This window comes from Hyaena hyaena, unplaced genomic scaffold, assembly GCF_003009895.1.
Source record: "Hyaena hyaena isolate Hyena2069 unplaced genomic scaffold, ASM300989v1 scaffold_319, whole genome shotgun sequence".
NCBI classification, from domain to species: Eukaryota; Metazoa; Chordata; class Mammalia; order Carnivora; family Hyaenidae; genus Hyaena; species Hyaena hyaena.
Window position 1 is genome coordinate 997,045 of NW_024080951.1, and position 15,424 is coordinate 1,012,468.

A 15,424-nucleotide genomic window follows, 5' to 3' on the forward strand; every position below is an offset into this window, starting at 1 on the left:
AGCCCCGCGTCGGGTTCTGTGCTGACAGCCAGCTCAGAGCCTGGAGCCTGTTTCAGTCTGTGACTCCCTCTCTCTCTGACCCTCCCCTGCTCACACTGTCTCTCTCTCTCTCTCTCTCCTAGGAAAAAAAAAAACTTAAAGATTATTAGTTCACTGATACCTTCTAGTGGGTCTTCCTATCTGAACAGTATAGAAAGACTTAGACTAACGTTCTGAATAGTCGATTGATGACTTGGATTATGTGCTAGGCAAAATATAAAAATCAGGTCTAACCGAGGCTCCTGGGATGATTCCGAGAAGATGGTCATCTTCTTTAAGTGCCAAGTTGGACGACAGAGGGGAGGAAGGGAAAAGGTCAGGGAGGCAAAAAGGTCAATGCCAAAGCCACTGGCAGTGCCGGGGCTGCCTCCTAGAACGTCCGCGGCCAGCAGCTAATTCAGGAGGGTGAAATGTGCCAGCAGTGCTCAGGGGGAGAAGTTACAAGCGGTGATGTATGACGGGATCTTGTGTTACATAAATATTTTGGTGCAGGCAGCAAAATAAGAAGGGCAAAAGAACATGCTTTGGCTGGTCTCTTCTGCATGAGAACATCTGTGATGTTTCAGCCCTTCTCACCGGTGATAAGAGGATGGGGAGGCAAAGGAGGGGGCGGAGGGCCAAGACACAGAGGCTGGGGAGGGGGCTCAGACACCCTCCCGCCCCGCAGGCGGCCTGTGCAGCGGCTCTGGGCGGGCGCTGGGCGGAGCCTCTGGAGCATCCTCTGAGCGGCCGCCTCTGAGCACCATGGGAAAATCCTTCCTCCCTCGGACATGGCGCCCACCTGCCCCGCGGCAGCAGCCGGCTCCGGCGCCGCGGTTCGCGGGTCCGGGCAGAAGAGCAGCTCGAGCTTCAGCCGCGGGGCGGAAGACGGGGGAGGGGGCGGCGGGGGCGGCGGGGGCGCCGCCCGCGGGCCCGGGTGTTAGGGCCGAGGGCGCCCGGGGCCCGGCGGGCGGAGTGCTCGGGGCGCCGCCGGCCCCGGGGCGCAGCAGGCATGGTGTCCCAGGCGCTGCAGCTGCTCCGGCAGGGCGTGTGGGCCGCGCTCACCGGCGGCTGGTACCACGACCCGGAGCAGAGCAAGTTCACCAACAGCTGCCACCTCTACCTGTGGCTGTTCCTGCTGCTGCTGCCCCTGGCCTTGCACCTGGTGAGTGGGGAGGTTCGAGCCGGGGAGACAGACACCCCAACCTGCGTGTTTGCCTCATGATGGAGAGGGTTGGCAATGATTCTTAAGGGATGCGATGAAGAAGTATAAACGGACCGTGTTGAGGTAAATAAGTCATGGGGTTTTGATGCACAGCATGGGAAATACAGTCAGTAATATTGTATTAACTTTGGGAGGTGACAGACGGTAAATGGACTTACCGCGGTGACCATTTTGCAAGGTATACAAATGTCGGATCACTGTTATACACCACGAACTAATATAGCATTGTCAGTCATACCTCAATTTAGAAGAAACGAGGTGGAATGAGGCAGGTCCTCGGGATCTGGGGACAGAGGGAGTACAGGGAAAGGGGGACAGGGACTCACTAGCAGAAAAGAAGTAGAAAGGACTCTGGGGGCTCTGGGATTCATTAAGAATTGATGCTGACTGTCAGGATGAGTCAGACTCTGCTTGTGGCTGGGGGATGTTGAACCTGTTTTGTGGATGGAAAATCCTCGGCCTCCTGGCTGGCCAGCTGGGCATGATAGCCAAAATGCAAAATGAAGTGTTAAAAACAAACCTATTTCAGTTGTTTATCTCCTTCCCCCTCGCCCCCCTCCCTGTTTTGCTTTGAGAAGGCAGGTTCAATGATCAATTACTCAACTTGCAATTTCCACACCACTATGTAAAGAAATCTATAGGAAGATATAATAATGGGTAAATCTAAGGTAGTTTCTGCTAAATATTACAGTACCTAGTTGGGGCTTGACACCTTAATAGGGTTACCATAATTGAGTGCTTGAAGAATAACTACATCGATGACCTTCTTGGGTAAATTAAATATCCCTGATTGAAACACTGTTTCAACTTGAAGAGAAGCGGTACAGATAAGGGGTTCCATGTCTTATTAAATGTTCTCTGCCAAGATTCGAATTTTGATAGGTCTGTTGAAAGACTTTATTTCTAAAATGTAATTTAATCATGTTCTTCCGAGCAAAAATCTTCAGTGAGTTTGCACAGCTGATGGATTCCAAGTTTAACATTAGAGACTGTCTATGATTTGGCCTCTGTTTACTCTTTCTGGCAGTTTATCCAGAGGGTCAGAATTCCAGCTCTAAAGTCAGGCTGCCTGAGTTAAATTTTGGGTCCACCTCTTACCACTACTATGACCTTGGGAAACTTCCTTACCTTGTCTTATTTTTCATTTCTTGGCTGTAAAATGAGAAAAATAACACTACTGGATGTATGGTGGTGTTTTGGGGCTTAAATGAGACCCTGCCCATACGGCCATCCAATCTGTCTGGCTTGAGTCAGGATTGGACACAGACCTGTTTTAAATTTGTGTTTTGCTGCATAGTAGCTGCTTGGCCTGATATTTACCCCACCTAAACCTTAGTTTTCTCAGCCTTAAAATGGATGTGATAATGATCATGTCTCAGGAAAAGCAAATGCATTTTCTTATAAAAGGCATTAAGATGCAGAAGCTGATCCGTGGGTGTCTTTCAACAAATGTAAGTTTCTTTCTTCTTCTGTGACCTTGTTCATCATTTTCCCCTAGCCTATAGGTCTTGATGTTTTCTCTTTGCTTGGACAGGCATTGTAGCTGAGCAATGAGGAACACAAACTTGGGTTCGTGCTTGGTTCTTGTGCTTACACGTTCTGTGAGCTTGAGCAAGCTTGAGCAAGCTTCAGCTTTCTGGTTTGTAAAGCGAGGATAATAAGTACGCCCTTTATAGGGCAAATATGAGGGTTGATTGAATGAATGAATGGTTGATTGAATGAATGAATGAATGTACCTCTCAGTACCTGGCACATAATGACTGTTCAGTATGAGCTGGGCTTCTCTCCCCTCCGCTCGCCTTTTTTCTCATCATTTATTTGCCATAATCTCCCATCCTTCTCTGTCTCAACTTCTCTGCTTCCCATTCAGCTAGAATTAATTTCTTGTCTCTCTTGTCTTTATACCAGCATTTAAATTTAAATTAAATACCTGTATTTACTGTTAATACAATAGCACATTTTGAATTCCGCTTTGTACTTCGTTGTTGGAACATGTACCTCGACTTCTAGATTATGGGTTTTGATTTTGTTGATTTATCTTGGCTTTTCATGTTGCACCTAGCAAAGTGTCTTGCATTTGGTTAATGGTGATCTCATACACCATAAACTGGTGGAAATAAAATCAACCTGTATCTCTTTCTGTTCCATCCAGCACTATGTTGTCTACCTCACTGTATATTTTGAGTATTTCTGATAATGAAAGCAATATGTATTCCACTTCAAATCTCACTCCTCAGCAACAACCACATTCACATTCAATGTATATTTCTACAGACATTTTTTAGATATGTGGGCTCATTTTTACATAACTCCTTATAAGATTTGATGTGTGCATATGATCAGAACCCTTCATTTCTACGTGATTATGCTTTATTGAGTAGCTTGATTCTAACTTGTATTTGTAAATAGGAAATTGTCTTCAGTTAAGTTCCTCTTTAATGGTATTTTAAAATAATTTTTTGGTTAGCTCTCAAGACTTTAGAAAGTAAAAAACTTATACCTAAATCATGTTATTCTTATGTTAGATTTTTTGGATCAAACCAGTTATACCAAAATTTTTGCATCTTTTTGCCAGTGTGCTTTGAACTATTATAGAATAATTTTATGTGAATGCATTTGCTTTTCTGCTACTTTTAAGTATATATTCCATCTTAAAGGGAAAAAAAAGCAGGTTATCCCTTGATTTCTCTGGTCTTCTGGTCTCCGAACATGACCTTAGCAATAAAAGACCCTCCTTCCTCAGCTGAGGGTTCTGTGCTGTAGGTCTTGAGGTTTAAATATTGCGTGTGATGGTTAACATCTTTTCCCATTTTCTCCACTTACAGGAACTTAGTCTAAAAAAGCTACCTGGCTGCTCACTGATAGTAGGGGCTTATTTGAAGTGCTGTTATTTAAGGAGCCCTGAACTTCCCTGATTTTTGCACAGTTTGAGTTTAAACTTGTTTAACCAAGATAGTTTTACTGTAGGGAGAATCCATACCTTTCACTTTAATCAGGGGTTTGAGTATGTAAACTAAAGCTTTATCATTAATTATTGAGGCAAACTTATCTCTGAGCCCTAGAGTTTCCTTAGACCTGGATCAGGTGGAATCTAGGTTATTTATTAACATTTATAAGCTATTCACATATTTTTGAGAAATGCTAAAAAATGCACAACTAAAAACATGAAGCCAATTTGGATAATTTGGAAAGAGTTTTACTTTGATTTATTACCAATCTGATTTTCTTTCGGACAAACTGAAAGGTGCATTTGTCATTAGAGAGATTTAAACTTTCCTTTACTACACACATTCTTGTACTTATTCTTTTGGGATAACAGACAGAGATTTAGGTGAAGCGTATAGAACAGGAATACCACGGGTGTGATGCTGACCCTGGGTAAGTTCTGCCGGCACTAGGCAGAACTGGTCTACCGCCTATCAGTTGTGTGACCTTGCAAGTCACCTCACTTCTCCAAGCCTCAGTTTCAGCATCTGTAAACAGGAGAGTATGGGTTTCATTTTATAGATTCAGTAACTGACATCCCGTAGGCTACTTGCCTAAGGCCATCTAGACAATAGGTGGTAAAATTCAGAATTTTCGCTGAGGTCCCTTTGTACCCAAGTCCTTGGCCTTTCCACAGCACTGAACTCCCTGAAGCAGTAGGCCCTCATCAAGTGGCATTCTGGTTATCGTGGTGGCGGGAGGGCCCACTTGAGTAGGGCAAGAGTTGAAGAGTAAAAAAAATGGGGTGGAAACTATATTCTTTAAGATCCGTTGGAGGGTAACATTATATATGATTTTCACATAGAAAGCTTGTCTTTTATTTTATGACTATAGCTTTATGTTTCCTTTGCCATGATTATCAAATGGGATTACCTGACATGGGCTAGTACAGTGCTAGACACCAAGTAAGCACGCCATGCCCGCTAGCTGGTATTATTAGGTACTATTAGGAGCGACTCCCATATTAGAGTCTCTAGCCACTCCCCCCACCATTTGGATACATAATTAGTTTTCCTTGGGCTTTCTATTTCTTTGTATCCCTCCTTCCGCTCCCACTTCTAACATAGAAGACCCCTTTGCATGAATTATGGGAAGATGGCGTCTTCTAAAAGCCACCCTTTCCTGGTTCAGGACCTGGGGACCAGACTTCAGCCACCATGGGATCCTGTCAGCTGGAGGCTTTGTTGGACTGCTTCACGTGCTGCTGTTCTCAGAGGGTTACCTCTCACCCTGGTCAGTCCTAGCGTTTATATTAGATTTCCCTGTAAGAAAGGCTTTCTTCGCTAGTGGATCACATGGACCATACTTTCTCTTTTGGTGTTTCTACTTCTCGGGGATATTTATTCACACATTGAGATGCAGGAACCTCTGTGTGTTCCCATAACTTACGTACATGTCTGAACTTCCTTCCTTCTGCCCTCCTCTGCCTGAAACAGACTGGGGTTTGAGGTGAAGCAGCTGAGTCTTGCAGATGCTTAAAGGCATCCTTTCCTGGCTGTGGGCCTCCAAAGAAGTGCAGACCCAAGCCTTCTAGATTTGGGCTCGAAGCCATCCCATGCAGTTGTCTTTAAAATTGTGCTGCTCTGGAGGCGCCTGGGGGGCTCAGTCGGCTGAGCGCCTGACTTCGGCTCAGGTCATGATCTCACAGTTCGTGGGTTCGAGCCCCGCGTCGGGCTCTGTGCTGACAGCTCAGAGCCTGGAGCTGCTTCACATTCTGTGTCTCCCTCTCTCTCTGCCCCTCCCCTGCTCAAGCTGTCTCTCGAAATAAAAATGTTAAAAACAATTAAAAATAAAATAAAATTGTGCCACTCCAGATAGCTGTTTGGATTATGTGTGCAAAGGTCTTGGCTTCTTGGCTCCTTGAGGGCTTTGTTTCCTGGTGTCAGCCCCTGGACTAGGGATGCCCCTCCATAAATGGGGTCGCTCAGGACAGTCATCTTCAGTTTCTCCTGAGTGATGATTGACACCCTTCTCCAAATTCCTCCTGCTTGTCCTGGCCTCCTGCTACTCAGACACATGGGCGTTGCAGGCAGGTTGTGTTTTGTGTCTTTGGCAAAAGAACCAGCACCTTCCCGGTCCTGGGATGCCGGCCTCTGGAGCGGCCTCCAAAAATAACGCTCTTTCCCCCTTTCTTTCTGTTCGAGTATTTCAAGTTTATGACTAATTTTCTGGTGGTTGTATTTATGTCTCCCAGCCCGCCCCCACTTCCTTGAGAGCTTTTTGAGATTTCTCCCAATTGGTAACTTGTTATATTTGGATGCTGCTCTCCTCAGATATTTTTTTCCAATTGTAATGTCTAATACTTTCATGCCCTTGGTGTTATTTGTTTATTTATTTTTTTAAAGCAGTTTATGCTTGTCAAGTGACTGTTCTCCTGATTTTGACCTCTTAGTCCCTTGGACGGTTACTTTTAAGTGTTACCCAGCCATGTTCCCATTTCATCTTGTCTGAATCTCTTTCCCACATCCTATGAAAAAAAGAATGGACTAGTTCTTAGTGGTACTCAGATTTTCCCTTTGTTTTCTTTTTTTCAATGTTTATTTATTTTTGGGGGAGAGAGAGAGAGAGAGAGAGCAAGAGCAAGTGAGCATAAGCAGGGGAGGAGCAGAGAGAGAGGGAGACACAGAATCCAAAACAGGCTCCAGGCTCTGAGCTGTCAGCACAGAGCCCAATGCAGGGCTTGAACCCATGAACTGCGAGATCATGACTTGTGCCGAAGTTGGACGCCAAACCAACTGAGCCACCCTGGTGCCCCTCCCTTGTTTTGTTAGGAATCTTTCCCCTGTAACATTTATTATACTATTACTATATACTATTGGAATAGGCAGTAGCAATAGCCAGTGCTCACCAAACACATCTAAGGCGGGCTCTCTTGTGAGAGCTTTGTGTGCACTCCCCCATCTTGTCCTCACAATCCAGAGATGCGCTGCCATTATTCTCATGTTATGGTTGATGACATTGGCACAGAGAAGGTGGTTAATGTGCATGAGACTGCATGGCCAGTTGTGACCTAACCGGAGTGAGAGTCCCAGCAGTCGATTCTCTTACCATCCAGCTGTGCTACCTAATGAGGGTCGTTTCACAACGTAGGCATCTATGTCCTGCATGTTGGCATGAAGAGACACAAACACTGAAAATGTGCAAAAGACCATCTAATGAAAAGTTAACTGCCCTTGACTGTTGTCTCTACTCTCTCATTTGGCTACCACCACACACAGTCTCTTGTGTGTTGTTCTGAGGATATTTTACACACAGGTGAGTGGAGATTTGGTGTGAGGGATCCTGGGCTGAATCATAAAGCAGCCTTCTTTGTCCTCTGTTGCCCATTTGATTTGTTCTCCAGAGGGTTTGTTCTCTACACCTAGATAAAAGCAGTTGCAATTCCCGGGATTTCAGCTCCTGAGTAATAAAAATCCTATGGTTGTTTAACACGGACTTGACTGAGATTTCAAAATGTCCAGTTCTTATGACAATCAAAGCTTCAATCACTCAGTCATTTCTACAGGTAGGAGTGGGTACAAGGAAGCCATGCTGATTCCCACTCCTGCTCCCTCACGTGGTGGTTGATGTTTCTGACGTCTTTAGTCTCGATGAGCAGGAAAGTTCTTTGTTGAGTGGCACAGTGCTAAGCTGGCCCTGAGGGAAGTATGCACGTGTCCCAGGCTGAACCTCTCTGGCAAGGCCCTTCCCCATGTCCTTCTGAGACCCTGTGCTCCTTGCCAGTGCTCTGTCCCTTGCAGTTCCTTCAGGAGGGCTGTCTCGTCTCTGTCCCACCTGGTTGCTTACCCCTTCACAGTTTCTCGGAATGGGCCATCCACCCCAGCGACTTCTGCAGGGCCTTTCCACACTGGCAGCCCTTCATTATCTAAAGCAAACTCTCGAAGACTCGAACACAGCCCACATGAACACTCCTATGCTCCCTCCCAACTGAGCCTGGGAGGGAGGCCAACCTCAAACATAGCAGCTTCCCCTTTGTCTCTGATCAGAGCAGCGAGCCAGCTCGTCTCTCATCTTTTTTTTTTTTTTTTTTTTAATGTTTTATTTATTTCTAGGAGAGAGAGAGAGACAGTGTGAGCAGGGGAGGGTCAGAGAGAGAGGGAGTGACAGACTCCGAAACAGGCTCCAGGCTCTGAGCTGGCAGTCAGCACAGAGCCCGACGCGGGGCTCGAACCCACGAACCGCGAGATCATGACCCAAGCGAAAGTCGGACGCTTAACCGACTAAGCCACCCAGGCGCCCCTCGTCTCTCATCTTTTAGCTCTTCTGGGAAGGACACCAGTCTTCTGTGCTTCCCACTCCCCACGCAGATTGTGAGGACCCACACTAAGTCTCTGAGTGGCCCCACTGAAGCCCTTCTGTCTTGATTGTGGCAGGCAGCAATGTAGGACTCAGTGAATACCAATGGTCCCTCCAAATATCTTCACAAATCCTTTCATTCTGGATTGTATTGCATCCTCATTTTGAGTGAGAGATTTTGGAGTCCTCTGATTCATTTTCATGACCCATTTAGAAGTTTCTAGATGTGGTTTGACTCAGAAGTTGGTTGGATCTAGCTTCTGTTCTATCTTGGCTTTTTGGTCAACACTTCAAATGACTATTTTGTTATATACATAATGCAGTCATTTGTGTGTACGAATTCTTGTTTTTCCACGTTCTGGAATATCTTGGAGATGAATACATAAAGAGCCTCATCATTATTTTTAATGTTTACATAGTTTGAGTAAAGGGTAGTTTATTTGACCTGTCCCCTATAAAGAATACTTAGATTTTCACACGATCTTTAACCTAATGCAAATGTTTGGCTATGTGTGTTAAGTTTCATTGAGTATTTGAACACGTATGCATCCATCAGGATGTGCTAGTTTGTGCCATGTAACAAATATAAAATCTCTTTGGCTTTACCAAGTTAGCTTTTTATTCACATTATATGTCCAACGTGATCAGTAGGGGGTGGGGGACATGGTTAGCCGGGGGTCCTGCTTGTTGTAGGCATGTAGGCACTTAGGCTAATAGGCTAATAGAGCCTCCATTTTGGGTTGGCTCACCCTGGCTGATCATTGCCAGTCATCATGATGGAGGGAGAGAGAGTGAGGGTCATGCAGTAGCTTTTGAAGCTCCTGCCTGGAAATGACAAATACCTGTACACTCAGATTTCTTGGCAAGGGCAAGTTGCATGGCCACACACACCTCTAGAGGGAGAGGAAAGAGCAGTTGTATCGTGTGTCCAGGAAGAGTTGGACCTATTTGTTGGGAAGCACTGATGCTGTGATGGCAAACTAAGTACCAGGAGTTCTGATGGGTTTGGGGGAAACAGCAGGCAGAAGATAGGTTGGTATCTCTCCTCATGAAGTTAGCAGATAAAGGCAAATAGACGTAAATAAAACAATGGTAATTGTTACCATATGGGAAGTACAAGGTGTTGTATATAGTAAAGACGGGAGAGCCTATCCTGACTTTGGTATTGAGGGAGGGCTTCCCAGAGGAAATGACTTCCGATCTGAGATTTGACAAGTGCCTAAAGAGTTAACCAAGCAAAAATGGGTAGACCATGAGGCGTTTGAATATAATTCTAAGTACAGTGAAACACACGGATGCTGGTGTTTTGTTGTTGTTGCTGTTTTGTTTTGGTTTGGTTTGGTTTGGAGTGTGTGTGTGTGTGTGTGTGTGTGTGTGTGTGTGTGTGTTGGGTCCAATTTGAAGTAGGATATTCTTTTTTTATTACCCAATTTTTACTTTGGAAAAATTTCTTGTGCATAAAAAGTTGCAGAAATAGTGAATGAATACTGTATACCCTTCACTTAGATTCACCCATTCTTAATACTTTGCCACACTTGCTTCACTGTTCTCTTTATATATTTATATCATTTTGATTCTGCTGTATCATTTCAGAATAAGTTGCAGGCATCAAGACCTTGCTTCTTAAAAATATCAGATGGTATGTCTTAGGAAAAAGGACATTCTCCCACATAGTTATCACGTGCAAAACAAGTTTTATTGCTGTAGTGCTCTTGTCTAATGTATAATTTCCATCCAGTTTCTGTGTTCCCAGTGATGCCCTCCACAGCTGGGGCTTTCTGTTTTGTTTTTCTGGATCCAGGATTTCATCAAGGATCATATGAGCATTGCTTCTAGTTTTCATGTTTCGTAATTACACTGTGTTCTAGAAGGAGTTCTTCCAGCCCTTTTGTTTTCTCTGGTGGCATTGAAAGTTGTTTTGCAGAATATTCCTTAATTTAGATATTTTGGATCATTTCCTTGAGATTAGATGTGTGATTGTGCTTCTTTTGGCACGAAATCTGCATAAGTAATGTATCCTTGTAGGATAGGTAACATTGTAGGCACGTGATGTCATCCCCCTCCTTCCCCAATGTTAAGGCTGTTAAGTGTGGTCCCTGGTTAAGGTGGTGTTGACTACCTTTCTCTATTATAAAGGTACCTATTTTCCCCTTTGTATTTAATAAGTTATCTTTGAGGGGAAATCTAGAGCCTGCATATAGTATTGTATTCCCTCAAAACTTTCACTCAATGGTAGTAACATAAATTGATTGTTGCCTAAAATAATTATTGCCATGGTGGTTGCAAAACAGTGATTTTCTATTTATTGGTATTCTTCTGTAAAGAAAACCTTTCCCGTTTCCTCTGCCCTGTAGTTTTGTTGTGCTTGTTAGTGCTCCCAGATTCATGTTTTTAATTCGATGGGTTAAAATCTATTCCTATGGTCATTCTTTTTAATACTCAAATTACACAAAATTTGGCAAGTGGGACCCTCTTTGAGTAGTTCTCTCATCCTTTGTATATGCCCCCAGCAGGTTTTTAGTACTTTTTTGCTCTCTGGAGCACCAGGATAGTCAGGCTTAGCTTAAACTTTCCCCAGCCCAGATCTGGAAAAAGCAGCCATTCTTCTAAGGACCCTGGATCCTTTTTAGTGGGGAATGGCTTTGGAAATCAAAATTTAAGGCAATAGTAGTTGTGCTCATTGCTACTAGATTGTCTTTGCTCTGGGCTCTTTCAGTAGACAGAGCTGGGAGAGCTTATTTATGTCTCTGTGTCCATCCATCCATCCATCCATCCATCCGTCCATCTATCTGTCCATCCATCTATTGAGAGTTTATTCTGAAACCTTTAATTTGACCCAAATCAAAGGATTCTAACTCCTTACTCCTTCCATGTTTGTATCTACTTTTTCCCACAAGGAGAATTCTGGTTGCCAAAAATATAATTTTTTCAGTCTTGAAATATACACAGGAAGTACTACTCCTATACCATCACCCAAACAAATCTTTTAGTAAAGTTCAAGATTGCTTTTAGTTTTTATTATTATTTTTTAAAGAATACACTAATAGTGTGCTTTAAGTATTGTTTTCTAAAGTTACTTGGATTAATTCTTTGAAAAAATTGTTTTAATTGAGGTTTAAAATTATATTAGTTTTAGGTGTACAACATAATGATTCAATATTTGTATAGCATTCATTCTTTGTTTTTATTTTTTTATTTGTTTTTGTGGTTATGCCGTTTAATATATGTTTTGGTCCATCTGTGGGTACATAATTCTAGTTTTTTCCCTTTATCTTTGTTGAATTAATAATTTTTGGAAGTATAAAACGTTAACATCATTCAGAAAACACATGTAAAAGATACGTTGTTTTCGTTTATTAAAATTTTTCCGTGGCTGCTGAGCGGGAAATGCATTAGAGAAAGGGCAGGAATGGAAAGGGAAGTTCTGAGGCTCTTTTAGTAGTCTGGGCCAAGAGAGGGTGGTGGCATTAAGATGGAAAAATGTGAATGTATTTTGATAAGATTTAGTGATAAGCTGGTTTGGGGGGTGGAGGAGTGAGGATGAGGGAGGAGTCAAGCATGGCACCTGGTTATCTAGGTTGAGCCCAGGTGTATGAGGTACCTTTGGCCAAGACGGGAAAGGTAGGAGAGTACAGGTGGTGGAAAGGTCTGGGAAACCACACATCTAGGCTCAGACATGTGAATTTGGAGTTTCCTTTCAGATGTTAAAAGCAGAGATGTTGAATTGATAGTTGGAGGTGGGTGTGGGGAAGTTTAAGGGATCAATAGTGGCTAGAGATAAGAGTTTGAAAATCCTCCCTGCAGAGATTATATTCACTGTCAAGGGACTGAGTGAGAACTCCAAGAGAGAATGTGTAGACAGAGCAAAGAATTGATCTCTAAATCTTTACCTGTCTATGCAGGCAATGAAAACATTTGCTTTGTTGTTCTTTGCTTCTTCACAAAACACCATATCTGAATTTATTATTCCGTGGTCTTGGTGGATGATGAATAGAGGATGCTGACGGTGATGGTGATGATAAGTGACACTAACATTTGAGTGCTTATTACGTATCAGAAGGCGAGGTCCAAGGAGCTCTACACACGGACATAAGGCAAAGCAGTAGTATGAGTGAGGCAAGGAACAGGCTGGAGAGCGTGGCATCTTGCGTTAAATGTTTCCCTTTAGGGACACTGACAAGACCATTTCCAGTCGAGTGCTGGAGCATCGAAGGCAGATTGCTGTGGGTTTAAGAGGCCCTGGGAGGTGAAGGAATGGAGACAGCTGGTAAAAATGGCTCTTCCACCCAAGGAGCAGAGAAGTGGCACAATATCTGGAGACAGGTTTGGATTCAGGAGAGGCTTATCCCCCCACCAACTTTGCAGGAATCTTGAGGGCGTGGATGTGATTTGAATTTCCCATGGTCCCTGGTGTGGTGCATCATGCACAGGGGAGGATCAAACTGCTCTTTCCCCTAATGGAATCCAACTTGGTAAGAAAAGACACAGTTTTGGTAGTGCTTTTGCAGTTTGCGGCCAGGCCCAGCTCAATAAACTCACCACAGTGTTGTGGCCGGGTTCTAGATCATTAAAAATGGAGTTTGAAAACCGAGGTGTCACTCTTTGTATTGGATTTCCTTAAAGTTCAAATTGCTGTTGTTTCCGAGATAACTTTTCTTTTATTATATATGTGGCAATTATGTATTTTTTGTGGCATTTGTGTAATAATTACAAACTTTTTCTGCATCATGGGTTACTTGCACTTTAAACAGACCATTGGATCAAATGAAAATGATTTTACCTCATTTATTGATATTGAGCGATCTTAAGTATAGAAAGCAAATATAGAAGCTTTGGACTGTGAGTGACCTGAGTAATTTTTTTATATTGGATCATGTGTATGTTTTAATTTCATCCTCCAAAGCTTTACCATCTCAAAAGAGAATCAAGAGAACCAGTGCCGCTTTGCTATTGGTCTTCCTCATCTTTTGAGAACATCTTTTTCCTTTTAAGACTACAACTAGATACTAAATAATCAGGGAAGAATAAAAACACCTGAATATAAGAAATATCCGTGAGCAGTCCCTAACACAGATATTTTTCCAAGGAAACAACTGTCTTGGCTTATTTCCTAATTATTTGTTCTTACTATGTATTATTATGAACACTCCTATCGATGCAAAGGATAAAACATTTGTTCTGTTGCCCTTTGCTCCATCTCAAAACACCAAATCTGAACGTTTATGTCATGGTTTGATAAACGATACATAGATGAGGATGATGGTGATGGCAATGATAATTGACACTAACATTTGAGTGCTTGTTACATTTCAGAAAATGTACCAATAAAAGTTGACAATCCTATTAGGAACTATGATTCCCATTTCACAGAAGAAACAGAGATTTACAAAGGCTAAGTAACTTCCCCAAGTTGCAAAATTGTGAAATTGAGAAAAATTTAAAACATATAAACATATATTACTATAAATGTTCATTTATTTGCTGATATTTTTGAGTATTTGCTGGATACCAGGCTGGGTGTTGAGAATATAATGGAGAACAAGTCAGACCTGGCTCCTGTCCTCATAGAGCTTATCATCTTTACATGACTCTTATGACTAAGTTAGAATAAATTTAAAAATATAAACTCCTTGACAAGTGACATAAATAGAAAGCTGACACAGAGAAATATACATGCATCCACACATATATGCAATAAACATGTGAATGATTATATTATTAAGAATCTAAGAAGTGCATATTAAAATAATGTGACTTTGGCATATCTAGGTAGCAGAGATTTAAAAGATAACACCTAATGTACTTGAAATAAGTAGCCATTCTCAAAAATTTGGAGGCATGTATGGACAAAGTGAGTCACTGAAGCACTATTTGTTACAGCAAAAGACTAGAAATATCCATTGATATGGAACCGGTTGATGGAATAATGGTCATCCACATAGCAGAGTGCCGTGCGCTTATAAATAAGCGGATGAGGAAGTAGGCTGCCAAAAGAATAATCTTGAGGACCTACTGTTATGGGAAAAAAGCAGAATCTATGTATAGATGAAAAAGGAGGAGAGAAAACTAAAGCATATATCCAGTTGTTTATATTTCAAGAAGCCACAATGAAAGGGTAAGTTTTTAAAAAGTAATGAAAATATAGAGAGAAGTAAAGAATGGGAGAATGCAAAGAACTGGAAATAAGTAATGAACTTGTTTCATAGTTCGATAGCATACTAAAAAATATTTCTAAGGACTTTAAACAGAGCTTCTAGGCATCTTGGGGTATAGCCTAGGGGTAAAGGAACCACAAAGAAATCTTAAATTGAATTTAGTTATCTTATTGCCCTCAATAAAATGTTATATCATTATTTTGAAATTTTATAATTATATGGGTAAAGAAAAGAGATTATGTTAATATTTTAGAGCTCAAGATTTTGGCAATAAGAGAAAACATATAAATCAAATACAAAAGTTACATAGTACCTTGTAATCTTTCAGATGAATTGTAAATACCCATCTGAAGTCATGATTTATTTTTTTCCTTAAAACAATTTTTTTAATGTTTATTTATTTTTGAGAAACAGTGACAAAGCATGAGCAGGGAAGGGGCAGAGAGAGACACACAGAATTCGAAGCAGCTCCAGGCTCTGGGCCACCAGCACAGAGCCCGACGCGGGGCTCAAACCCACAAACCGTGAGATCATGACCTGAGTTGAAGTCGGACGCTCAACCGACTGAGCCACCCAAGCGCCCCTATGTTTTTCTTAAAAAATATATATTTTTTAGCTCTATTAAAACACCGAGAAGCAATGATAACCCAAGAAGGATGTGCAAATCTCACATTCACAGTCTGGTCTCTAACTCCCATTTCCTTCTAAAAGGAACAAGGGCTCTTCGGAGAAACAATACATCCCA

The 15,424-nt window shown here is 42.3% G+C and overlaps 1 protein-coding gene across 1 annotated transcript in view; it reads left to right on the forward strand.

The window, feature by feature from the left end:
- Positions 1–1,030: 1,030 nt before the first annotated feature.
- Positions 1,031–15,424, forward strand: part of PCNX2 (pecanex 2) — a 300,964-nt gene continuing 286,570 nt past the window's right edge. The window contains exon 1 of the mRNA XM_039248833.1: positions 1,031–1,183. Within this exon, the coding sequence (XP_039104764.1) occupies positions 1,031–1,183 (153 nt within the window). The remainder of the gene's footprint in view (positions 1,184–15,424) is intronic.